The 27913-nt window shown below is 36.4% G+C and overlaps 1 protein-coding gene across 5 annotated transcripts in view; it reads left to right on the top strand.

Annotated features, from left to right (window-relative positions):
• Positions 1-27913, top strand: part of Pfrx (6-phosphofructo-2-kinase/fructose-2,6-biphosphatase) — a 219367-nt gene that overhangs the window by 91934 nt on the left and 99520 nt on the right. The window contains exon 1 of one of the 5 annotated variants that reach the window (XM_081740366.1): positions 23696-23920. The exons of 3 other annotated variants lie outside the window; for them this stretch is intronic. In XM_081740366.1, the coding sequence (XP_081596492.1) occupies positions 23869-23920 (52 nt within the window). In that variant the 5' untranslated portion in view covers positions 23696-23868. Of the gene's footprint in view, positions 1-23695; positions 23921-27913 lie in introns of those variants that run through there. One more of the 5 variants, XM_081740372.1, reaches the window with a different exon arrangement.

Here is a 27913-nt window from a genome sequence, read left to right as displayed (position 1 = left end):
AAAAAAAAAAAAAAAAAAAGTCATTTTGTTTCACTCTGGTGTAAATTGCGTTATTGTATTGGAAGCAGGTGTGATTTTTTCCTTGTAACATATGCTTAGACTAGCATGCTAAATATTACGTACTAAGACTTCATGTGTGTACGGAACGTGTGTGCTGAATGCTCGAATCATATTTTTTTCTTTACTGAGAAGGTGTTCTCGAACTTGTGGCCATTGCGTGCACTCTTTGTGTGTGGTGTTAATATTGTAGGTAGCATTGATTTGAAGTAACTTGTGAATGCTTTTTCAATTATGAAGCTAGTCAAGTTATTCATAGTGTGATCAAGTGAACAGTACAATGGATGTCGAAGGTGTTAAAGATATTGGTATGTTTCGTAAAATATCATTGAAAAAGTATATTTTATTTTTCTGTTATGTAAGAAATAAGGCTGCTCTGATTGAGGAAATAAGGAATATGTAGGTTACTGATAGGCAATGTATTTACAGCTACCTTGTCGCTATTACCCCCCTCTTAACAATAATAAAAAAAGGAAGTAAGAATTATATGAAAGAACATAATTGTGCTCGTTACACTGTGATGAATGAGAGTGTCCCTTGTGACTATATGGTTAGCATATGCCTTCGCAAGGGCGTCGATTTCTCTGTAACTTTGGGGAGGCCTATTCAGATGTGTGTTTGGTTGTAGACAAGGGTCTTAGAAGGCATATATGAGAATTTTAAGACAAATTGAATTCAAATTATGTCAAATATTGTATATTCATAAAAAATAATATAACAGTATATACATATAGTCATTATGAAGGCAGGCCTTGCAGTTACAGAATTAACTATGTTTGTATATCGTTAAAAGAAATTCACTAAAGAACATTATATTCTAGTAAAAATAAATTTTTTGCTGCTACATGGGGGGCCCACATGACCATTGGGGCAAGGTTCCCCCATCTCCAGGATCGGCGCCCTTGCCACTTCGGTGCCTGAGACTCGGGTTCGATTCCCATTGGGACCTGTAGTTTGGATCCCATATTAAGCTGTAGATCCACGTCTCATATAGCCTTGGTCTCAAAGGAACGCTAAACTCCACACAATGACGTAATGAATGAGGGAAGGGGTGTTGAGAAGCACCGACTCACGTTTAGTGATTTGCTTTCTTTACTTTAACGACTATATGAGCCATAGATCTACACGTAAGAAAGTAATCAATACTTTATCCGTTTTTTTTTTTTTTTTCATATTTCTCAACATATTGCGGATAAGTAATACTCCTAAACTGCGTAATTACAGGAGCGGATCCAGGACGGACTTCTGGGGGGGGGGCAGTGGGTTGTAATGCTGATACTTAGAGTTACTTTTAAGAGCTCCAAACGCTGGGATGGGTTTAATTTATATATATATATATATATATATATATATATATATATATATATATATATATATATATATATATATATATATATATTATATTATATTTTAAATCATCATCTGGGAGGAAGCGATCGTCCCCCAGTGGATCCGCCACTGCGTAATTATTTGAGAGGGTAAGGGATAGCGAGAAATAATGTTTGAATATACAGTCAGCGACAAAAAATCTTTCTCTTTACTAAAACTTATTTTGGGAATAACGGTGGTATGGCTGGAATGTACACTCATGTCCAAAATGATTGTCGCATATGTATAACTGTCTTCGTGTAAGAATATAATTTCATAATGATTTTGCAGGGTACTTTTAATACTGATACTATTACAATCGGGAAATGTATGTGTATAATCGGGAAATGTATATTTGTGGTACGTTTCATAGGAAAATAATTATACATACGAAAATTAGAATGAGTAAAACAAAATGTTGCTAAATGGACAAGAAAGTTTTATTTTCGTTATATTGTTCTTATTTACTGCTCTTTTGACATGAAATTTCCCACGTACATGTCTTTGTCGATTATACACATACTAACATTATAAGAAATACCGTTTGAATTCGTTATCAAATTATATTCCTGCAACAACATATTTATAGATATGAGACAGTAATTTTGGACATGAATATACAACGGTGGTATGGCTCGTAGGTACACAAAATTACTTTCTTTTTAATTTACTGAACACTGTACTCAAATTGACCTTCCGTTCTGCAGTTATTTGCGAAACTAATTTTCATCAAATGGAAAGAATTTTTGTCACTGACTGTACATTTATCTTTAGCTTCATAGCAGTAATCTTCCAGTAGCGGCATATGATGATGATCGTCTTCAGTGCACAGTGTTTTGGATTCGATACCCGGTGGGAGATTCTTGAAGTAAGAACGTATTGCGTATTCCACCGGCGGTTCGTATTCCACCTTGAATTGTAAGTTCACGTCTCATATAGTCTTAATGCTGAAAAGGAATGCTAAACTCCAACTAATTAAAAAAATGGAGTAAACCAAACTCAGATGCTCTCGACGTGCAAAGCTGTAGCCAAGCAGAGCCTTCTTTATGTTTACAGTATACGATAGACTACTTATAGACCTACTCGTTAAATTTTGTACAAATCCGACCAGTAGTTACAGATGCACAAAATACCACACACAAGTAAGACTGCCACATATATCCCCCCCATGAGAATACGGGACACATTCGATCTCCTCCCCCCAAACTTCGATACACATTACATTTTTGGGAAACATTTCATTGCATTATTTGAAATAGATACAGAGAAGTGACGAACAGTTCTCAGGAAACTTTATGCTACTGGAAAACTGTGAGCGGTTTGCATTTACATATTATTTTCATCTGAATGCGCTTGAAATTGGAAGAAAAAGTGCACTTCCGTTTAGGCATTCTTGTTGATACAAAATTGGAACACTTCATTTGTGATGTATTATCAAAAACAATTTAGCTTGTGCACCTAATCAATCAAAGTTTTCAGATCCCCTTTACTGCCAACAAACAACTGCAACTCTGCACTGCGAGTCTAGCCTATGGTTTGCCCGCTATGAAATCGGAGAGAGTGCTGTAGTGATAGCCTGCTCCAAGCTCTGTCATATTACAACTTATTGTTCGTTTACTAATAACAGGATTTCCAGTCGATAATCTGATATTGACAGCAAGGACGGGATTAAAACAAAGACATTTGCTTGTCCCGACTAAATTTACGGGAGACACGGGACACTTGGATCCAAAATCGGGACTGTCCCGTTTTTTACGGTACATATGTTGGGCTTAATACAAGTTGAACTAAGTTTGTCCCTGACTAGGATGACCAAATCGTCAACTAGGAAAAACGGGACACCTTTTATTTCTGGATAGATTGCTCCCCTAAATATATTTTTTTTTAGCCTCTCCGTTCTCTCTTTCTCTATGTCTCCCTTTATATCTCTCACAAAAAGGTCGAATTTACACTTTTTCGTTTTAAGACCTATTGAAAAGATTGTGGAATTAATTAGATAACAAGTAACTATCAGCAACTAACAAAAAATGAAATATTTGAAAACATTACTAAAAATATATGAGCGCTTAAATCTGTCACCAACAGGATTTATAATTACTCTCAGCATCGGATTCCAACTCCTTTTATTTGCATTTTCTTACTTTTAAACATTATTTCACTTACAACTGATTTTCTTTTTACTTTTACTTTTATAGTTCTGTACCTTTGTTCCTCTTTCGTAGTGTGTTACATCTTACAGTTAGTCAAATCACGGAAACACTGTACTGTACTGATGACAGCGCCTCAATGCGCCCAAACAGAAAATAAAAACAGGTTACATTGTTCTTCATAAGACTTTCAGCCCCTTGCACTGTCGTCTCGGAGTGGGGAGACCTAGGAGGGAAAATAGTGCGCATCCAATATCGCAAACGTCGTAATGACGTTGCTCAGTAATTAGACATATTCCAATATAATCACATAGCTTAGAAAAATAATATAAATTAGGAGATTTTAGCGATTCGAAAGGTTTTTTTTTGTACCGAATGTACGTAAATACGGGACATTTTGGCGTCCCGGGAGAATTTTTCGGGACACCCGGAATAGTAATGAAAAACGGGACAATCCCGTATTTACGGGACGATTGGTCACCCTATCCCTGACCATCTTGGACACAAAATATGGCGATATTTATTAATTAGACCAGCGGTTCCCAACAGGTGAGTCGCGACACATGGTGTTTTACCCAGTGTCACAAAGTGTGTCGCGAAATTTAAAATTTAAAAATCGTGAAACTTGATAATTAGTTAAAATTAATTTTAAAACAAACTTACCAATCAACGCCTCCATCGGCAACAACAATACTCAGTAGTACATATTCTCTAATCATAGTGTCAGCATCATTTCTGATTTTGAATGGGGGTAAGACCTCATGTAAGTATATTTTCAGTTTTTTTATTTATATATATTAAAATATATGTCTCAAACTCACAAGGAAAGGACATGAACCTGTCAACAGGACTTCCTAATCAAACCTAGGCCATTCGATAAACATAACAAAGATATGTTCATGCACAAAAAATTAGGTGCCATGTACAACAGAGTAAGTCCCTAGGGCCCATTGACCCTGTTAGTATGAAGGAAATCGTAGACTCGCAATGAAATAACTATTACATCAACACTGTTCATTGGAAACTCATGCTTTATAGTTCATTCTCTTCAGCATGAAACAAGCTTGCCAATGGTGCTATGTATTGGGGCTGATAACGTATATGAACAGGTAAAATTGGGAGATTGTCTAGAAAATTTCTTCCAGAAATCCCTCCCATCAACTTTGGACCCCTCTGGAGTAACTCCGGGTAGAAGTACACAATCCAAATGTATGTCGAATATATATATATATATATATATATATATATATATATATATATATATATATATATATATATATATATATATATATATATATATATATATATATATGGGATAAGAAATGTGACAGTATTGTATTGCTAGACAGTATAGGTATGAGGGAAAATCGTGTATTGATATGCAAGAAAAAATGAAATGAAATCTTTGAGTTTTACGTCCCACGGTTATGCCGGTTAGGCTAAAGGAGACGGTGATGATGAGTAATGAATGAAATGGTGGGAGGAAACGGCAGAACCCCGAGAAAACCCACGCACACGGTGTTTGTCCACCACAAAGTTCACTTGGCGGGGGCTGGGATCGAACCCGGGACCCCAAGCACCAGAGGTGAACGCTCTACCACTGAGCCACCGCGGCCCCCTGATATGCAAGAATTTCCCTCATATCTATTCCGTCTATTAATACAAAACTTGATACATTTCTTATCACGTATACCATCTTTTGGTGCTTTTACCCGGGGCCAGTCCAGAAGGGTCCAAAGTCGATGGTAGGGATTTCTGGAGAGAATTTCCCGACATTCTCCCAGTTTTCCCTGTTCATGTACGTTATCAGCCCCAATACATAGCACCTCTGGATAGCGTGTTTCATGCTGAAGAGAATGAACTATAAAACATGACACTCCCATGAAGGGTGTTGATGCAATAGCTACAGTATTTCCTTGCGAGTCTACGATTTTATTTATACTAACAGGGTCAATGGGCCCCAGGGACTTACTCCGTTGTCCATGCCACCTAATTTTTTGTGCATGAAATAACTTTGTTATGTTTATCGAATAGACTATGTTTGATTAGGTAGTTCTTTTGACAGGTTCATATCCTTTCCTTGTCAACTCGATATGACGCACCTGGTTAATCATATATATATATATATATATATATATATATATAAAATTATAGTCTTACAGTACTATAATTTATATTATTATTATTAATAATAAAAAATGTGTCACGGTGTCTTGGAAATTCAGTACTGTGTGTTGTCAGTCAAAAAAAAAAAAAAAAAAGCCGTGATTTACTGGTTTAGATGATTAGTTGCTTGCCCACCAAATTTACTTCAGATCCAGCCAGTAGTTTCCGAGAAATAAAGTACCACATATACATGTAGACACATACCTAGAGTAAAACTACTCGTATAAGCTTTCAGATGCTTACACCAGGAGTTAATGTTGATAATGATTGGTGTGAGGAAGGAGGCAATAAAATCGTCGTTCATTGTCATAATTATTAATTTTTTGAATATATTATCGCTTAATTACTGTAAAATAAATACTTGCAAATGTATGTGGTTTTAACAAAAGAGACACTGACCAAAGCTTAAAACTCACTTTATTTTAAATTATAATTTGTAACTGTTTCGGATATCTAGCATATCCTTCTTCAGACACTATCGAAATTAATGAAAATACAGACATATATATAAATGTTGTTATAACAAAGTTTAAATTCTTTTCCTTGTAAAGAAAAGAATTTAAACTTTGTTATAACAACATTTATGTTTGTATTTTCATTAATTTCGATAGTGCCTGAAGAAGGATATGCTAGATATCCGAAACAGTTACAAATTATAATTTAAAATATAGTGGGTTTTAAGCTTTGGTCAGTGTCTCTTTTGTTAAAACAATCAATCCAAAGCCATGAATAGTCTTACTATGTATGTGGTGTGCGTATATGAGTAGGTAACCTCAATTAATTAAATGTTACATCAATACATGGTAGTAGTTCCGTGGTCCTTCCAGATCCTTATATGGCGTCTTTAACGGAATAGTTAGGAACTGTTGCTTTCCACTTTATATATATTCTTGTTCAAAAATTCTAAATGAACTCTTGTAAGTCTTGTAAAATAAAGAAATGGAATGTAAGACAAAAAGTATTGAGTGCGATTTAATGTTCATGTAAACTGCTTTATTGATGATAAAGTTAATATAGGCAAAACCCAATACTTTAAACCTTAGTTCCGTCTTTTTTTATTTTTTTTTATTTTTAATTACAGACTTAATATAGGCAAAGTTCAATACTTTAGACCTTAGTTTCATTTCTTTTCTTTTTTTAAATCAGAGATTTAACATAGGCAGAACCTAACTGGGAAAAAATCATGATATTTTTAAAAAATAATTTTTGTTGATTTTTTGATTTAAATCAAATCTTTCTCCTCGTGCAATACAAGTCGCGAAGTTAAGAAAAAAACATTAGGAAGTAGTATTAAATGTTAATTATGCCAATTAAGTGAAAATATTTTGGTTGAATTTTGAATTAATCCTCAGTCAACCTATTTCAATCCCAAACAATGTTTTATTAAGGAAAGAGTGCAGCACATTAAGGAAAAAGTGCAGCAACGTTTACCAACATGACACTTTTTTCGTCAAAGTTACTGATATTTGGCAGGGGCATATTTTAAAAAAAATCGGAACTAGCTTGCAGCACGAAATACATATTTTAAAAAAATACATGTTTCGCGTAAAGTTATAAAATCTAAAAAAAAAAGAAAATCAGAGAGGCTTCAGACCCCTCTAAATACGCCCCTGTTATCTGGGAACAAACAGAGGCGCGCACAAAAGATTTTTCGTCTAAAATGTCCATGGTGATTTCTCCGTTGGAATAGTTGAAACGACCCCCATGTTACGAAGTTGGAACAACCCCCATGTTCGTAACCCGATGTTACGAAGAGAAGAAAGCAGGATTCCCCCTTACCCATTCAAAACGGGATTTTCCCTTATCATCCCTTGCATGACACTAGTTTTCATACTGTGCTGTACACACATTTGAGTTTCATTGTATTATTTCATTCTTTTTTTAAAAAAAGAATCATACTTAATATAGGCAAAACCCAATACTTTAAACCTTAGTTCCATTTCTTCTTCTTTTTTTAAATCACAGACTTAATATAGACAAAACCCAATACTTTAAACCTTAGTTCCATTTCTTTTCTTCTTTTTTTTTTAAATCACAGACTTAATATAGGCAAAACCTAATACTTTAAACCTTAGTTCCATTTCTTTTTTTCTTTTTTTTAATAGACTTAATATGGAAAAAACCCAGTACTTTAAATCTTAGTTCCATTTCTTTTACATTTTTGAATCCCCTTTTTAGTGTATTTTATAAAGGCATTATTTTAATTTTTTGTGATAATTTATAAAAAAAAACTTAAAAGAAATGTAAAAATCGAACGGACAGGTTTGGAAAATTAGCAGTAATTCTTAATCATATGTTTATTTATTTATTGTACTTCGTACTTTATACATTGAAATATTGAAAAAAAAAAATTCTTGGGATTAGCATTATGTATGATTCATCACGAGTTGATTGATGTATTGATCTGTTAGAACCACATGAACTGTGAATGCTAGTGTCTGAGACACATGGAAAGATATCTGTGATAAAGTTCTTGAGTGTCAGTGACATCTTCGTGACTACTGATGCAGACATCAGTGAACAATCCATATACTACATTAAGTTCAATGCTTTTTTTCTTTCTTTAAAGTAAGATTTGACAGACCTTATCGATATGATATACTATCAGAAAAAAAAAAATGTTTGATACGTCTTTCATGACGTAGACTACCAAAATAATTGAGTTTCCTTTCATGCGGTGAATTGCTGAGGTGATAAAAAAATATCTATCTGAGACATCAAATTGTAATTACATAAGATTAATTTTAGTTGATATTATAGAAGTTTTTCCTTTCTTATGTATGTACGAGGGTAAGTCAACTGAAAACCATAAAAGTAGAAATAAAAATCAGCATATGGCGCCAGTGAGCTGTAAGTTGGCATGCCTGTTTACGATAGTATGCCGGATGTCTTCTAGGTGGCAGCAGCCGGCAGATGCATAAACACCGGCGCAACAACAGTTCCAAAATGGCAGCCCCACTAGCCACATGCACCAGCGAAGAGCAGCGTTCTGTGATTCGGTTTTTGCGAAGTGAAGGTGTGAAACCGATTGACATTTTTAGGCGAATGAAGATTCAGTATGGAAATGCGTGTTTGTCACAGCCACAAATCTATGAATGGTGCCGGAAATTTGCAAATGGTGTTACGTCTGTGGCCGATGCTCCACGCCCCGGCCAGGCTCGACGCGTAGTGACTCCAGAGACCATTGCAGCCGTTGAAGCCATCGTTTTGGAAAACCGCCGTGTGACAATAGACGAAATTGCAGCATATGTACACATGAGCCATGGATCGGCACATTATAACGCGGTGCACGAGTGGTTGCGCCGTCGCCCAAAAGACTTTTTTTCTGCAGGTATTCAGGCTCTTCCGAAGCGCTGGCGGACTTGCATTGAACGAGGAGGGGACTATGTTGAAAAGTGATTTACTTCTGTACCCTGTGTGACCAATAAATAATATTTAATAAAAAATAATTATGGTTTTCATTTGACTCTCCCTCGTATATGTGTTAAAGGTTTCTTTCTTCTAATATGATAGCTGTTTGGGGAGAAACAAGAGTAACAACTGTTGCGTCTCCCTAGACTTCGACTGATTCGAATGTTTGAATTAAGTTCTAGGCACGATGAATATTTTAAAATTTAATTATCCATTTTTTATTTTTTTTAAAACTTCGTTCTAAAACATACCAGTATAACTGTCATACGATAATAGATGATCAGCAAAAGACAAAATCATTTGTCTTTTTGCTGAAAACTATGCCATGAATACCGGATGTTGTTATAAAAAATCAGCGTGTAGGCAACGTTTTTGCACGTTCTTTCCTTTCTCTATCCGGAGCTAAGCTCTATATTTTATTTATTTATTTATTTATTGGTTCTCCATTTCCTTCTGCTTTTGCCGATTCTTTCAGACTTACTTATGGCAGACACAATACGTCCTTTGCCTTTCTCTCTCTCTCTTTTTTTTTGGGGGGGGGGGGAAATCAAAATGTCCAATATATTTCAGGCAAAAATTTTCTTGTAGGCCTTATATGTGGAGAACTACATATAGTGTAGTCAAACCAAAACTATCACTTAACTCAGTATGATGTGCTTATTCCGTAGAAAATACGAAAACTCGATATAGGGACCGTTCAAAAATTTTGTGGCCCCTGATCCAAAAACTAATTGTTGGCCAAAATGGCAATCTTTTGATCCATTTTTAAATTCCCTAAAATTCTTGTTTTATTCGTTATTTGTCTCTCCCTTCTTTTCGGTAAAAGAAAAACTCAGCAGGTTGAGGTGAAGCTCATACTTTAGCATGACATCTAAATATGGAAATAATGCCTTATTTATTTATTTATTTAGTTATTATTTATTTATTTGCCCATTTATTTATTTATCCATTTTGAAAGTATATGGAGAGATAAAACCTGAAAAGAGAAAAACGTAAGATAGTTAGTAAAAGACTAAAACAATGTTTCTTCTTTCTCGTTCTCACCTTAGAGTAATTTTTTTTCATCTCCTGTGCAAAGTATACTCATTATTATTATTATTATTATTATTATTATTATTATTATTATTATTATTATTATTATTATTATTATTATTATTATTATTAACGATTGCCACCACACCAAAAAACTTAAAAGAGTTCTTCTTTTGAAAATAGTTGGAAGAGGGTCCTCCCAATTTCCTAGAATTAGTTTTCCTAAAATTTGATTTTTATGTGATTTATATCTCATTATTGGATTGGATTTGAGTTTAGCGACCCGTTAAGCAGCAAGGCTATGTGAGACGTGGATCTACAGCTTAATATGGAATCCGAATCACATTAGCTCCCACGGGAAATCGAACCCGAGTCTGCCACGCCAAAGGTGCGTACATATCTCATGATCTCATTACTGTAGGTGTTGTGGTTTCTTCGTCTTTACAGCACGACACAAATCATTTAAACACTAAACGTAAATCTCCTGGATTTCCTCGGAGCTTATTTTGCTTCTTTATCAGATTTCCCTTTTATATATTTTCCTTATAATTCTAAAACTCGTCATTTATTATTTCTTCTTGTCTTCCCTTCCATATATTTATTTATTGATATATCTAGCTACCATTATAAATTTTCTAACTTTTGATTGTTCTCTAATATAATTTGTGTGTTTTTGGTTATTAATTAGCTTTTCACTTCTGTTATTTCATTATTTGTGATGTAATTATCGCAATTCCAAAAGATATGCTTAGGTGTCTGTTGGTTGCCACATCTACATGTACCATCGTTGACTGTACTCGATTTTCTCAAATGTGACCTAAGTATTCCATGTTCCGACATATATGTTCATTTCGTAGGATCGCCATCTGGAGGTGTGTAGTTGTCTGAGTGTTGGGAATAACCGGGAAGATTTCGTACATTGAATTGTGACTTCTGATTAAAAATGATTCTGGTACAACAATCGTAAAGGATTCGGACAGTGGTTAGATCGTAATCAACGTTCCGGACGGTTTCCAAAGCCATCCCTCCTCCCGCAGAAAATGTTTCTGGTATGGTAATTTCTGATGATGGTGGTCCATCATATCTTTCTCTGTCGGGAAGCAACCATTATTTCGGATTGTTACAGCGCTAGACTCCATGAAATACAGAACGAACTTTTTTGCAAGCAGGCCGCAATGATCAACAAACATAGTCAATTTATATATATATATCTTGTAAGAAAAGCTTATCATTGGTTTCGTTACTATTTTTCACACATTGTTTGGTCGTAAATTGAAGGGGTAATTTGGACAAGGGCGTATCGACCTATTTCTGGTAAAATGAGATATACATATTTTCTGCAAGTTTGAGCATGCCCGTATGTGTCTAGGTGGTGTCAAGGTAATATCTGTGCTCGGTTGCGAACGCCTGTCTCCAAAAAAAAAAAAAAAAAAGTGTGTGAATACGTTGGTTAATTGGATAAGGGCGTTTGTTTTTCTGCTCTCCTGAAAAATTGCTAGTTACGCCCTTATCCAAATTTACCCCTCAGTTGTAGTTGTCCTTCGTGTTTTGAAATTAATTTGAAAAATAAAACGTGAAATGTATCATAAGTGGACAGTCTTATAGGGCTTTTGTACGCTTACATTGGTGGTGACATATTGGATTAGTTCTGAATATGTTGCAAGGAGTGTGGATGTTGGACACATTACTTAACTGTGCGGCTTAAATCGAACTTCACCAGTTGTAGAAGTAAAAGTCTGTTATATTTTGTTCTATGTGAGGCCAACTTAGTCAGGTTTATTATTATTCACGTCTCTGAGGTATTGCTTATGTTATCTTCACATCATCTTCTTGGTCTACCGAAAGTTTTTTTATGTGTACATAAAGTTAAGTATATTTACTACCGAGTTTTTATATATATCTATTATATTCTTAAAACTAGTCGATCCTGTAATGCATTCATTGTCTTTGCCCTGTTTTTGAACTTTAGACAGAAAACTTAGCATGGAAAGATGCCATGATATATCCTTCCTAAAACCTTCCCACTTTTTAAGTCATGATTGACACCTCATGTATTTAATGATAGCAAAACAGTACTGCAAGCTTTGGGCCGCGGTGGCTCAGTGGTAGCGCGTTCACCTTTGGTGCATGGTGTCCTTGGTTCGATCCCAGCTCGCGCCAATTGAATTTTGTGGTGGAAAAACACCGTGTGCATGGGTTTTCTCGGGGTTCTCCCGTTTCCTCCCTTTTCTTCATTACACAGTTTCATTCATTTCTCATCATCATCGTTTCCTTTAGCCTAGCCGGCATAACCGTGGGACGTAAAACTTAGATTTCATTTCATATTTCAGTTTTAATACTGCAAGCTCGTAGCCTGTGTTGAGGTTAAAACAGCCTGGTGCAATCGATACTGGCGCATTACTAGGGGTTGAAAGTGGGACACATATACACAACACAACCTACTATTTTCATTGCAAGGGGTGTTTTCCGTGTACTGTGGACTCTTGATCTTTTTTCAGTATGGTGTTTGACTTACGTTGATATTTATTGCGAAATTTTGAATTGTATAGTTTTACCTTTCATTCGTTTGTACTGCGTATTTTTTAATGAAGAATGTATCCAATCCACTTTCTGTCATTAGTTAATGTTATTGATGATGTAAAGTCGTATGGAGTAACTCGTATCTTTTACTATGACAGTCTGTCACAAGTGTTTTGATGTATTATTATCGAGGAATAGCCTCGGGAAATAACCCTAAAAGATAAGACTGCAAGCACTTGAATGTAGTGTAAGACAGTAATAGCAGGTGTTGTAACCTATCAAGGAGAGGAGTTTGTGCAATTTGTAGATCTATTACAAGAGTTGGAGGAAAACTTGTCAAGGAATTTTAAAACAAAATTGAAAAGATATTGCGGAATAAGATAGAAAAAATTGCAGATGTCATTAAGAACAAGATACACTGTTGCAATAAACAAGTGCGTAAATGTCTTCTCTGATTTATATTCCGGGCATTGTGCATGCGTGGATATTGGTCACTCGGGCAAACTAAGATTCTGGTATTACTCTACAAATTACTGCTGCACAGAATTTTCAACTTCGAACTATGTTTATTGTACGTAATAAATCTGGAAATATTCGTTCGAAATAATTTGTTTAACCCTCAACTGGTGTAGTGAATTTTTAGTACGTAGTTAGTGACGTGAGGTCACTGGGACCCTTTATTAATTGTTAAATATAAAAAGGAGCACAATTACTTTTGAAAGACAAACTTGTTTCAATTATTGCATTGTAGCTATAGGACATAATGCACCATAGATATAATAAAGAAATATAGCAATGTGCATGGATATAACATGCTCAAACCACTATGGTATAAGTTTTCTAATGTAAATAAAGATAGCTTTATATATGGATACACTGACACTGATATGCAAATTATAATAAACGAACTCCTCAAAATTATTGTCAATGGAAGGAAAGACAATTTACAAATTTCTGAAATTTTTGAAGTATATATTAGTTTCGCCAATTTTGCAAAGGTCTGTTCTACCTTACTTCTCACTGCATCACTGTCACTTTCTGACATGAAACATGTAATTAACTTTTTTTTTTTCTGTAAATTCAGAATCATACACGTTCACACTAGATGGGCCAGGTTTGTTAACCGTATTGTACGAGAAAAAGTAAATAAAAAGCTGTCGAAATATATAAAATATGAACACTGCCAAGCTCCTTCGTGGCTAAGCCGTTAGTGTACACGCTTTGGCGTGGGAGACCCGGGTTCGATTCTCGGTGGGAGCTCTTACGGTTCGGATTCCACGTTAATTAGTAGGCCCCGTTTCATATAGCCTCACTGCTGAAAGGGACGTTAAAACTCAAAATCAACTTAACTCATGAACACTGCCCTCGAACAAAATAGTAACACAATTAGTGACGTGTGGTCCCTGGGACTCCACTAACTGCAACAGTGACGATTAGACATGCGATTTATACAGCTACATATTGCCAATTACGAGCAAGAAAGGTATTAGGAGTGGCAGGTATTCAAAGTCAATTGTCTGCTAGAGGGAGAAGAAAAAAAAAGTTGTTCGGTGTCCGTGGGACCTCACGTCACCAATTAAGGGTTAAGTTACTTTTATTACCTGCCTTACAGTTCATATTGTGCTTCATCTCATGACAAGTTACTTCGTCTAAATAAATAAATAAAAATAAAGTCTAATTTTAGTCAATAAAATATTTGTGTGAGCATACAATACAAATGTCCTATCCTGAATAAAGCAAATTCGAAGCTTTTCCGTCCAGCTTTATTTAGGAGCGGTTTCGGGGTCTATAAATAGAGTAATGAGACTTTTTTTTTTGAACTCTCATTTATTTGTAATACAGTAGAGTACCGAAAGCTCGGACTAATGTGGACCGAAGGGTGGCTGATTGTGAACATGCTGGGTTATCGGGAATGGAGTTAAAAAAGAATATGTTTCCTCAGAAAATACAGTACTGTATTTGTATGTATTGGTTGCTTGAGAGTACAACAGAGAATAAACTCTCCAAACACCCTTAAAGGAAGGAAAAGTACGTACTTTATAAAGGCATAGGGTCTTTACTATACATGAAAATGATAATTAATGAATACACACTGTACAGTAATTTACCTGATAAGACAAACCTCAGAAAAAATACTAGATCTATATATATAAAAGAGAACGCACAAAATCCTTTGTCCGCTCATCACGCTAATACGGCTGAACCGATTTCTTTCATTTTTGGGGGGTTGTTAGGATTTGGACCCTAGATGGTTTTTATCATATCACTTTAATTTTCAATTACCAGTGTCTTGAGATAATTGACCAATCAGGTGTCCATACGTACAAAAAATCCTTTGTCCGCTCATCACGCTAATACGGCTGAACCGATTTCTTTCATTTTTGGGGGGTTGTTAGGATGTGGACCCTAGATGGTTTTTATCATATCACTTTAATTTTCAATTACCAGTGTCTTGAGATAATTGACCATTCAGGTGTCCATACGTACAAATCCTTTGTTATTAGTTCATCATAGGTATAAAAATAAACGTATTTATATGCAACCCGCACGACCCTGTGACTCGGCGGGTTAACATAACTGACAGGCGCTATAAATCACTTGAAAGCGAAAAAGTAAAAATTATCTAAGTAACAAAGTTTATTGCGTTCCGGGATGACCGCAGCGAAGCGGGGCGGGTTGGGGTGACCGCAGCGAAGCGGGGCGGGTTAACATAAATGACAGGCGATATAATGTTAACATTAGTGCAATCTTCTATGGTTTTTATCATATCACTTGAAAGCGAAAAAGTAAAAATTATCTAAGTAACAAAGTTTATTGCGTTCCGGGGTGACCGCAGCGAAGCGGGGTGAACGCTGCTAGTGAAGGTATAAAGCTGTCTACAAAAATGCGAACTAAAGCTCACACCCACGCGCTGAGCCAATAAGGGTTTAGAGCCTTAGCGAAAGAGAGTGGAATTCCTTCAGCCGATAACAGCGCCTGAAACGAAAGACTGGGTGTCAAGTCAATGTGGTATGTTTATAGCCGACTTTGCAAAAACTGGCTACTTTTTTTCTTTCTTTTAAAGAAATATGTAATGTCCGTCAACGGGTCTGCGCGCGGGTTTTTTTTGCTCTGCCAGGGTGTGGCCGATTTATCCGAACTGCCCGGCTATCGAGTGCCGAGTTTTAGGAACTCTGCTGTACATCTACACTTGCACTCTGTCATCTTCAAAACAGAGTACACACCCTGTTAACCGATGAGCACGGAACAGCGCACTGGTCGGATAACAAAAATAGTCGATTAAAATGAAAATCACCGTTTCATGGCCTCTAAATTGTTTACTAAATTATCTCTATAATGCCTAACTAAAATCGGACGCTGCTCAATTGAACGAAAAATTGTGTATTAAATAAATCACACTAGACTCCTTGTATTACACAAAACCACATGACTTATTTACGATGTATGTATATCAATTGGAGAAAAAACACAAAACTGGAAAATTATGATTGAACCTACAATTCTGAGTGAAGTAGAATCAGTATTATATTTTATAAATACATTTACTACGCGAAGAACGTTTAGGCTTTAAAATGTAAAAATCTACTTTAAAAGGTTTGTGATTTTCTTGAGAGATGGGCGGTTATACACAAAAAGCGACCCGTTTTTGCACCGTTCAAGAACTTCATAGTAAAAATGTCTGTTAACCTTTTCTTCTCGAGGCACATGCTCTTAATGGCCAATACCTCGTCTGAAAAAAAAAAAAAAAAAAAATGATACTCGACTTCCTCATTCGTCAGTGTACCAGTCTGCACTTTGTCGTTTGGTTTCGGAATTCTACTCAAAGTTCAACGTTTTCGTTACCTATAATGACATTCATCAAAAACTCTGGATCATTTTCAACGTGGTTAAAAAAAAAAAAAATAAAAGCTTACGTCTTCCTTGTGTTTTTATTTAGAAATGAAATCTTTTTTTTTTTTTTAACCGGATTGCATAGATTTTTTCTCATCCCCAATTAGTTAGTCAAAATGTAGTGGATAGTCCGCACAAGGTCTTGAATTTGTTCCACATTTGGATTTCAGGAGAGGTTGCTAGCCGTCGAGTTTCTAGCTTAAGCAGTTTGGCTTAGACGTTGATCAGTCAGTGAATCAGACTGTATATAGAGATTACTAATTTATTGTCGTGCTTATAAAATTTTAATGAAATTATCAAATAAGCTTTCTGAGAATACCAACAATAAACTATTATTCTAACAACCCACGATTATGCCCTTCAGGCTAAATGTAAGCTTGTTATTGAAATGATGTGAACATAAATCAAAGAACTTGTTGAAAACCCACAAATGACACAATGTTATCCACCATGTACTCATCGCTTGGAATCTAAATTAACTTCCTGCAGCAGAGACGAGCGCTTCATTATGGCCTTGCTGTAGGCATAGAGTTGATTGAGATAGCTTATTTTTATGTTAGACTTTAGGGCATAACTGTGAAATACATAACAGTACAACATAAACATCTTTAAAAAATGGTCAGCATAGAGAAACAAGCTCTAATATTTGAGTTAGAGTCACAGGTTCACCGGATATCGTCAGATAAAGACATAAATATGAAAGTATTATTTTAAGGCAGTTCGTGAAATGTATAGAGAAATTTCATGTCTCAAAATTAAAAGTCTCTTCACTGGAAATACATATCCTATACCAGAAGGTACATTCCTCCATGTATCTTCCGCTATAGAGGTTGATTCATTTATATTGAGTCGAAGTCAATTTTCAAGAGTATTTTGTTAGTCTGATGCCGCCAGAACTAAACAGTTTCTGGGAGGCGTTCAATTGTGGCTCTTTTTAATCAAGTTCACGTCGTCGTGCATCGTAGAAATATGTCTAAGTGCGTAATTTGCGTGTAAGTCATGTCACTGTGAATCGTACTATACGGAAATATACGGTACAGAGTCCTGGGCCCACAACACGGACGCGAGCAACCAGAAATCGGTCTCCCGTGAAGAGGAGTCCGACGCTATTGCGTGTGCTTTGGCGTATGGCAACCTTTAAAAAGTTTACACACGCCACGCAACATGCGATGGCCAGCAAATGCCCCACATCTCAGGCGACAGTTAGCTGCGCCATTCACAGGGATTTACGCCTCACGGTTGTTCACAAGAGCAGTGTGCACGCCTTGAAACCATGTCATGTGACTGAGCGAAAAAGGAATTGCAGAAGACTGTATGAACGTCATCTTGATCAGGCGTGGATTTACCTCACAGATTGTGGCAAAGTTCGTACCATTATGTATTTATCATTATTACCTATTACAGAGCTATTGACACCAAGGGTTGAATCACATTCTTCCGCCAGTGCGCAGAGAGTTTCCTGAAAAGGTTCATGATTTCGGCCGGTTTCTAGTACAGATGCAAACTGCGTCTTCGAAAGGTGAAGCAAAACATCCAAATCAGTGCTGTGTACTACCAAACTTATCCGAGCATCGTACGGACAAGACGTGTACCAGGTTGCATTGTACCAAGACAAGACATCCAGTCACATAGCAAAACATTACTGGAATTTTATCGTCGTATGGAACAGAAAGCAGGAATTTCACAATTCCCTTCTCTGACATCCTTGTCAAGAGTCGAGATACCAGTCCAATGGACTACTGTGCTTTCGGACTCCTCAAGCAGCGCCTGTCTCGTTGTCGAGTCAATATCGTTTCTGGCCTGTGAAAAGCCTGTAAAATGAAGTGGAATGCAATACCCATGTCCAGCTGAAACAAGCCTTCTGCAATGGAAACTCCGATGTCGGGCAATAGCAGAGGTGGCCTGCAGATCGAACACAGCCGATGGTGGAAACACAGCATTTCTTACGTAAGTGGCACATTCAAATTCGGCTCAATATAAATGAGTCAACCTCTGTATACCGTCTTGGGCACCGATAAAGTAAACCAGAGTTTTGTTGCACGCTAATAATGTGAGTGTCATCGTGTAATGGATTTTTGGACAAAGTTATCTCGTAATGTATTAACACTAATCTTATTCTACTGCCAATTGTTACTCTTTAAGGAGTTTAACCAAAACCTTTTATCTATAGTTACCCTGTCTGTGTGTCCGTCCTCAACCATTTTCGGTTTCAATGTTCACTACTACAAATCAAACATGATAATATATAGCGAGAAGCGACTTCCTACAATTGATTCAACGCCCCAAGAATACATTTCACCTTCATTCTTAGCTCTCTACTAAAACCGGAAGTGATAGAAATCCACTAAAACTTCCGGTTTCAATGTAGATCTGTATAGAACGAAAACGATAAAATATAGTGAGAAGCATTTTTTTTTTGGGGGGGGGGAGGAGTTTATTGAGCGTTCTAAAAATAAGTACCATCTTCTCTCTTAATACTGGGTCAAATCGAAAGTGGCGGAAATGATCACTTTCGATCTCAACGTTGATCAGTATAGAATGAAAACGGTAATAGATAGAGAGAAGCGGTTTTCTGCAATCAATTAAAGAGTACCAAGAATATTTTCCATTTTCACTCTAATTTCGACTAAAACCGGAATTGGTAGAAATCTACTACTATTTCCGGTTTCAGTATTCAGAAAATATCACCTTGTACAAACCAAACTCCGTCAAGTAATGTACACATTCAACTTGTTAGTAAGTATGCTTGTGAGGAGGATTCCTTTAATGACCTGGGGCCGCGGTGGCTCAATGGTAGAGTGTTCACCTCTGGTGCATGGGGTCGCGGGTTCAAACCCTGCTTCTGCTAAGTAAACTGTGGTGGACAAACACCGTGTGCGTGGGTTTCCTCGGGGTTCTCCTGTTTCCTCCCACTTTCTTCATTCCACCATTTCATTCATTTCTCATCTTCACCGTCTCCTTTAGCCTAGCCGGCATAAGCGTGGGACGTAAAACTCAAAAATTTCATTTCATTTTCATTTTTTTCCTTTAATGACCTATTGTGAAGTGTAGGAGTCTCATGAAACAAAGCCAGGCGATTATGCGTGAAAGGTACGGCGACGAAGATGCTATTCGCGTGCTATTTGGTCGCTTATTATTTAAAATAAATCCATGAAAGTAGGCATTTCGAGGTGTGTGTGGGAGATCCTCCGAAAGTCTATAGACTCTTTTGGAGGATTACATGGTAATGATGCTTATATTATTACGTTACTTCTACTATACTCTTTTAGTTAGAAGTCCGCCAGCGTAAAGAAATTCCGTAGACGTTACACCTTCTTTGTGTATTAATACATTTTGGTCGTATTTGGAGTAAACTGAATGTTTTTATTCCTGTCTATGAAAATGAAATTTACAGGTGAAGTTGCTCAATTATTTCATCACTTTCGCTTAGCACGTGTATTAACGCGTGAATTTTTTTCCACTTGTTTTTGTACCGTTCGACCTACTGTATGATCTTTAGGATATCATGGGTAATTCAGGAGAGAGTTATGCTGACTTATTTCCTTTGAGATTGTTCTGGGATCAGTTTAGTTTGCTAAACAGGGATAATATGACAGAAGGATTAAAAATAAAATAAAAAAATAGATTCAATTACAGATATTTTGTGTAACACTCATTTTATTTAATAGCCTACAGAATTCTTTTCTTACCTTTCCTGCTTTCATTTCCTATTGAGATTTCAGATCTTTAGTAATATAGGTCAAGTCAAGGACGTACGTAGGAGATAGATCTTAAGGGTACGGACTGCTCCCCCCGAAATCCCGACTTTCCTGTATATTTAGTCTGATTTTAAGGGCGATTTTTACAGATTTTAATATAATTTCTCATATTTAATTTGGACTCCCCACCAAAATCTTTGGACCACCCCCCGAAATAAATTCCTGAGTCTAGTGCTATTGCCGGAAACTAATCACTTGGGTCATGTATTTCCTCTCCAACTTCTATGCCAGAGATGGAGTGGGTCGTGAGTCAACAGGACGTGACCCACTGCGACCCACCACGCACCGTGACCCACTCTGACTCACCGACCCACGCTGCTCAGTGCACTGTATACAGCATTTTCTGAACGCTGAGATATTCTATTCTTGTCTACGTTTTACTTTTAAGACCTTCATTTTTCTTCCTTTTTCATTTGTTTCTCTTTACTTAGCTGAGATGAGTATATCTAAATGGAAAAAGAACTTTATGTACCAGTACTTTTGGATATTGATGTTTATAATTGTAATAATAGCAATAGGACTTACTACTTAGATTTCGAGACAGTCGAATTTTACCCTTTCTCCGTTTACGTTGGCCTTCTGTAGCTCGATTTGAGACTTTCAAATTTCATCCTATTTTCCACTGGAAAGTATCTTTAATTCAACAAGGAAATAATTATATATAATAATTAAATTGAAATTCATCGTAATATGGCCCATAACAAACACTTTACCATTTCATAGTATTATAAAGCTCAGATCCACTGGTATTGTAACAGTGGTGCTTAAGTGATTGACCGTAGGAATTCAAACTCCGATTAGTGATAATTTTACAGCCGTGTTTTGATACGGAAGGTGTAAACTCTGTAGTCAGTGGAGAGGAGAGCGTGGATCATGGGTCAGAGTTGATGATGGTGTGTTTTCGTGAGGGTGGGTCAGAGTTGAGGACTTGGGTTTTGGTGGGTGGTGAGTCAGAGTGGGTCATGGTGCGTCGCAGTGGGTCATGAGTCAGGTTTTCATTGACCCACGCCATTTCGTAGTTCTCTTCGCCCCAATCACGTACTCCTCACGAAGTATCGTTTTGTTTACAAGTAGTGGTTCTTTCAGGCACACTTCCGGGGGTGAAGCCCTCCCAGGAGTTGGTTAACATCCTCTCCTCAGAGCTAATTATAAAATAAATTAAATTTCGATTACATTACATTCTTGTGCAGAGCTTGCCCTTTAGCAAATAACGTCCTAATGCAGCCCCCTCATATTTTGATTCTCTTCCCCCTTCTCCAGACAAAGCCCGCTTAAAAAAAAAATAGTTTGTAATAACTTTTGTATCACCATTTATCAAGGAAAGGAATCATACCTCATTGATTCTGTAAGTGTGTGAAAGTACATACATGATCAAGACTTGCCAGATTTCTGAAGCACCAAGTCAGGATATTGTTAATGCCAATATTTTATCAAAAATTCTTGTGATAAATTCTCAGCATAACAAGACACATGCACAATGAAAATTCATAGTGCATGCTCTCTTTTTTTTTTTTTTTTTTTTCAAATTCTAATATAAAATGTATTTTTACACACCAGTCAGAATTCAAACAAATTTACTGCATAATATTAGTATGCACAAAGGCAGCATTTTGATTTGTTGTAGGCGTACCAAATAATAATAATAATAATAATAATAATAATAATAATAATAATAATAATAATAATAATAATAATAATAATTCAGGAACGAGGCTGAGGTATTTTAGCCTGAAAATTTGCTGTTCAATAGTCAAATTTGGTGTTCTAATTCTTCAAGCAGTTCAATTTCTCTCAACAATTGTTTCTGCTGTTTATATATATGTAGTGGCGGATCCAGGATACGATCAAGGGGGGGCTAAATCATAGTTCGCCGCAAGCCAAAATTAAGGGTCTTCACTACAGCGAAATTAAACTACCGCTAATTTTAGAGTATTTCTGTAATATCTTCAAAACAAATAAAAATATTCGAAAAGTAGAAACGTAGTGAACTAGACAATACCATTTTGCATGTGATACCTTTACCACAATTCACTTATCTGCTTTTCGTATGCCTCTATTTAGAGAATCCACAAAAAATGCTAAACCTATCTACAGTTACAAACAAAAGCAGATAGATGAGTTGTAATAGCGGTATCACATGCAAAATCGTGTTGTCTAGTTCACTACGTTTCTACTTTCCGAATATATTTATTTGTTTTGAAGATATCACAGAAAAACTCTAAAATTAGCGGTAGTTTAATTTCGCTATAGTGAAGACCCTTAATAAGTAACTAGTTAAACATCCGCAAAACTAGAAAGAGAGGAAGAATTACTACGCATTATGTAGGTTTATACACTCGTTTTACGTAAATGAACCTTTCTCGAAAAGTACTTATTGTTCTTTAGTTTACCAAAGAATTCACTGCAAGTCATTGTCAAATTCATTTTGCGCAGCATTAGTCCTCTTACTGTTGACTCTTCCATTAATCATCTCAATGGATAAAGCGCTAGAAGTTGTTAAATAACTTTGCGACTAGTTACTAAATTTCTCCGTCTGACCGGTACAAAACACGAAACCGTCCGTGACGCCGGGACAATCTCTTGCGCTTTCAAAACAGGGACTGTCCCGGTGAAGCCGGGACCTCTCACAAGCCTACGGTATATTGATATGACAAAGTATGTCTGCAAAATTCTTGGTTTTCTTAAATAACTGTAGTGGAGACTGTTATTAAACGATTTTCTTATCTTCCCATAAAATCTCATTGTATGATAATGCAACTGAACGATAACAGGTTTTGTGTCTTGTTTCGAAGTTGTCATTATCATCAATCTAAGTACATTGAGATAAACGTAAGTTTTACATAGTTTAAGGACCTTCCAGTAGCTGTATGCTGGTCGTTTCTTGTGTGCAATGAACTAAGACATTGGAATGGTCCTTCTGCTTTTTCTGCGAAAGAAACGTATCGCATGTCAATAGGCACGTACTATGTCATTACACACATGAGAAATTGCAGCAGAATCGTCCCCCTCGCACTTCATTTGGGTTTCATCAAAGCTAACTTCTTTCGTATGTATAAAAAATGTAAGTGGATATAATGACCTATATGTTTTTTTCTGTCATTATTATTTTTTTCTAAAATTAAGTTTGACTTCCAAGCTAATCGCTGATGTTTTGAGTAAGTTGCGTCATTAGTTGTGTGATCTCTGATTGGTGGAAGGCGTAACTCTTACTCAGTGGTTGCAAGCAGTGTGTGATGATTGTGTTTTCCTGTTTGTGTACACTGAAAGACATAACTAAAGGTATATATATATAGTACCGTATAGGTTTTTGTAGCTGTAATTACGTTCCGGTGAGCAATTGACAGGGAAGAATCGGTGTGCTCGGACAGTGTGCTTATTTGCTCAGTATTTGCGAGTGACTTCTAGTGCAAAGACAGGCTGATTTGATAGTGTACATACTTGCGTAACCCCGCATTGAGAGAGACTGTCATAGAATATCCACTCGATCGGGAAGTTGGTGATTTCATAGTAGATAAAGGATGCCTCCAAATCCAAACAGAATTATCATGACGAAGCCGTTTCCTGTAAGAGGTGAGAGTAATTTTTTTTCTTCTTGTCATTTTATGTAAGACATCTTCATCAAAATATTTGGCGAGTGTAGAATTCTGCTGAGTCGAGGGTTATGTTAATGTCATACGAGATGATTCTGGAAACTCTCCGTGAGGTCCTAAGGTCGAACCTTGCGACTAACCATCGAAACTGTGGTTCTGAAGATTTTTCTGTCTCAGGAAGCGAGTTCTTACAGGATTAGTGCCTTTAACAAATTGACTCTCGGTCATTTCCAAAAATTCCTTTTTTCCTGTTGTAAACACGGGCGTCAATCCCACCGAGAACACCGGGGACGTGTCCCCCCAATATTTGTAAACCGGTTTCAGTCCCCCCCCCCAATATTTCAAATATCTTAGGCCAACTATGACCGAAAAGAGGCTCAACCATGTAGCAGTTTGCTACGTTCACAGAACAATGTTAGACAAAGTAAATATGAAAAAAAGTACAAAAGTTTGTTTTCAGTTGTGGAAGAAGGCAAATCAGTTTTAGGCACCAATGAAGGTGAAGGTGGAGTAAACTGTAGCTAGCTGCAAAAGCGATTTTAGTTTAGCTATAAAAAATTTCAACTATTTTTTTAAAAACTATTTATTGTTGAGCGTCGTTTAGGTCTACATTAGTTGTAGGCCTGTAGGTCTAAAACCTGTTTTGAAAAACTTTATTCTTTCTGAACATTCACACTACCTTTTATCATTGTTTTGTTTCAGACATACGTTTGATATCATTTAACTTTAAAAGTGTAAAACAAGGTTGAATTTCATTGTTTGAGAAAGCAAACAAACTGTAAAGTGTGTGTGTGTTTTTTTAGTACCACACTTTCCACAAAAACTAGACTATCAAAGGTAAAAATAAAACACAAATTTTTAAGTTTTTATTAGCTTTTCTTTAAAAGTAAAAATGCTTTAAAATGCAATGTACGAAGACTATTTTTTTTAAATTATTTTCCGGGAGAGGACTCCCGCTTTCCTGGGGTATTCCATACACCCCAGTTCCGAGGTAGTCCTGTCCTCCCAAAGTTAATGTGCTGCTGAAGCCAATGGTTGTAAATACGTGTAAAATAAGCTGTCAGGGGGAAATGCTTTTATCAAAACTGAAAGGTTATAGAAGAAGTGAATATATGGAAGCTTTCTAATTTTCGCCAAGCGACTTGCTAGTGATGACAACATACTAATTATGATCATGTGTAGCGGTGATTTCAGGTTTTACCTGGGGAAAGGTGGCTGTTGATACACGGGTGATGGAAAAAGAGGCAGTGGAAAATTACTGATAACCTACATGGAACATAGACGAGTATATAGTGCCGGGGAATTTTTCCACCGGACCACCCCTCTAAATCATCACTGATAAAATAAAATAAAATAAATCTAGTGTCACGTCTCACGATTATGGCCTGTAGACTAAAAGGAACGGATGAATAATTATGATGTAATTGTTTGAATGATAATGTAAGAAAAACAGGAGAATGCCGTGGAAACTCACGGACACAATGTTGTTCTCCTCAAACTAGCATGGCCTGTATTCGAACCAGGGTACTCTCGTAACAGAGGTGATAGCTTTACCACCTTATCACCGTACCCCTCATTACTGATAATGAGAATGGCAGGGTGATCCTAAAGAATGGTATACAGAAGTTTGGTATGAATTCGTGATAACAATGGATATTAATCATGTAAGTTAATCAGGGACAGAAGTCGAGAATAACTTTGTTTTGGGAGTGTGATGATGATGAGGAAATCTCCGCATAATGGTAACTTGGCGGTTGAATACCAAACAAAATAAATAATATGCATCAAGTAAAAATTTAATTCCCCTCCCAGCTCCTCGATTCAGAGTTACCTTGTTTGTGTTTTATACAATTGTTACATTCCAGAAAATAGCTAATTTATTAATACTTACCGTAATTACTCCGTGCAACGTATATGTCCAATTCTTAACAGATGTGAGGAAGGTTTGAAGTTTTCATGCATGTTTTTATCATGACAATCTTGATTTTGTTGTGGAATATCTCGTGACTCATCTAGCCGTTCTTTTGTTCCCACGTTTCGTTTAGAAGAATTCTCATAAAACAATGGTGTGAAATACAAAGCTTACAATAATAATAACACTCTTGTGTGCACTACTCAACTAAAAGAATTCGTACATATTTTTGGAGGTGGGGGATGGTGTCTCCCCGCGTTCCCCCTCACTTTTACCCCTGGGGTTATCTACGAAATGAGGCTGTCTCGTCCCGAAATAGTGCTGTAAAAGTATATCTGTAAAGAGAAATTTCTCGTCTCATATCGTCATATAAAATTGTTTCATCACGTGGACATGCCAAACTAAAAGTAACTATTACGGACTGCGAAAAGAAGTATAAATTTAAATCAGTATAGTGGAGAAACAATGTAAGATGGTATTTGCTACGATATGTATGCCACAACGTATGTTATAATTAGGTTCTTTTTCGCGTAATGCAGGGGTTCTCACTCAACCTGTTTCTCTGACGTATCACGAAAGCACATTCATTATTAATACCACCATAAGTCATACGTACCAGGAACAGCGACTCGCGTTCCTCAGGTTGTGAAATCCTGGTGTAACGTATCAACTTAGCCCTCTACCTAGTGCATTAGCTAATGGACATCCCTTTGATGCATGAGATCTCGGGTTCAGTTCCTTGTGAAAGAGAACCGCACGTGCTAAATATCCCCCTTTAAACTGTAAGTACTGGCATAGCTATATAGTTTCTACAGGAACACAGATGAATCCTTAAGGTATCAACTGTGTCCTGACATTACATTTAAAAAGTTGGCAGCCGTAAGCACTCACACAGTTGTTTCGTATCCGAGGCGTTAAAATGTGGCTTTCTCATACTGTTATCTGTTGAGATTTGTGTCTTATCAGACACAAGCGCTGTTTTTAAGATATTGCGAAACAAAATAATTTAAAGATATGTTTCGTACATTTCTTGTATGACTATCTGAATACCGATTCTAGTTTGTTTCCGAGACTAGAATCGAAACAAGATAAAAATTGTCTCGTTTCGTGGGTAATGCTGTCTGCGAGAATACCACGATTATCAGTTTCCAGAGTATTAGATGTGTTGTGGAGGATGTTTATTTACGAAAGTCAGAGCTGACATCTCTTTTACGTTGATATTTAAACACCACAATTTATGCTGAGAAGTTGGTTCACATTCAAGCTTGGCGTCCAAAATAAAGAGAGCTTGTTTGGCTATTAATGTTATCAGGAATTGAAGTGGCAACCGGCTAAATCTCTTATGATGAATAACGGAAATAGATTTAAACATAACTCATAAGCTCCCTACAACCCTATACTTTTGGTATACCCGGTAGATTAATGTGGAATTCAAATCCAGTTTTCAATTTTGAATCGAACCTGGTTATCCAGGATGAAAGATGAATATAACTAAGCCTAGAAGTATGGTTAATCATATTATTATTATTATTATTATTATTATTATTATTATTATTATTATTATTATTATTATTATTATTATTATTATTATTATTGGAAAACACTATTTGTAACTTTTGCCGTCGGATTATCAGACTTAAACGTCATATTCCCATTGTGCTGTCACGAAATTTCTCTTTATGTACAATAGTTTTTGTTAGAAAAAGATATATGTGCTATACATGAAAAATTAGCGCTGATGCAATCCAGTTAACTTGCGGTTGATGTTCAACGCACAGTCGGGAATTTCCGGACTAGTACTATGTGGATGTGTACACTTTGGGTGTACAAATCCGAACCAATGGCATTAACTATTTTCTGTAGGCTCAATTATTGAGAGTTAGAGTGAACTGCTTTTTCTTACTGATTTGTTGCTGTTTTGAATTTTACATCTTACCCAAGGACAGAGATCTGATCTGTATTATCTTAAGAAATTTGGTGTCGTAATTGGTCTACAACACATAATATTTTCTATCTTCTTATTAGTTACAGCAGCGTTTCTCAACCGGTGTCGCGGCACAT

The sequence above is a fragment of the Thermobia domestica genome, chromosome 15 (assembly GCF_964235325.1).
Source record: "Thermobia domestica chromosome 15, izTheDome1.hap1.1, whole genome shotgun sequence".
Lineage (NCBI taxonomy): Eukaryota > Metazoa > Arthropoda > Insecta > Zygentoma > Lepismatidae > Thermobia > Thermobia domestica.
Note: the sequence above shows the minus strand (reverse complement) of the source record. Positions and strands in the feature narration are given on the sequence as shown.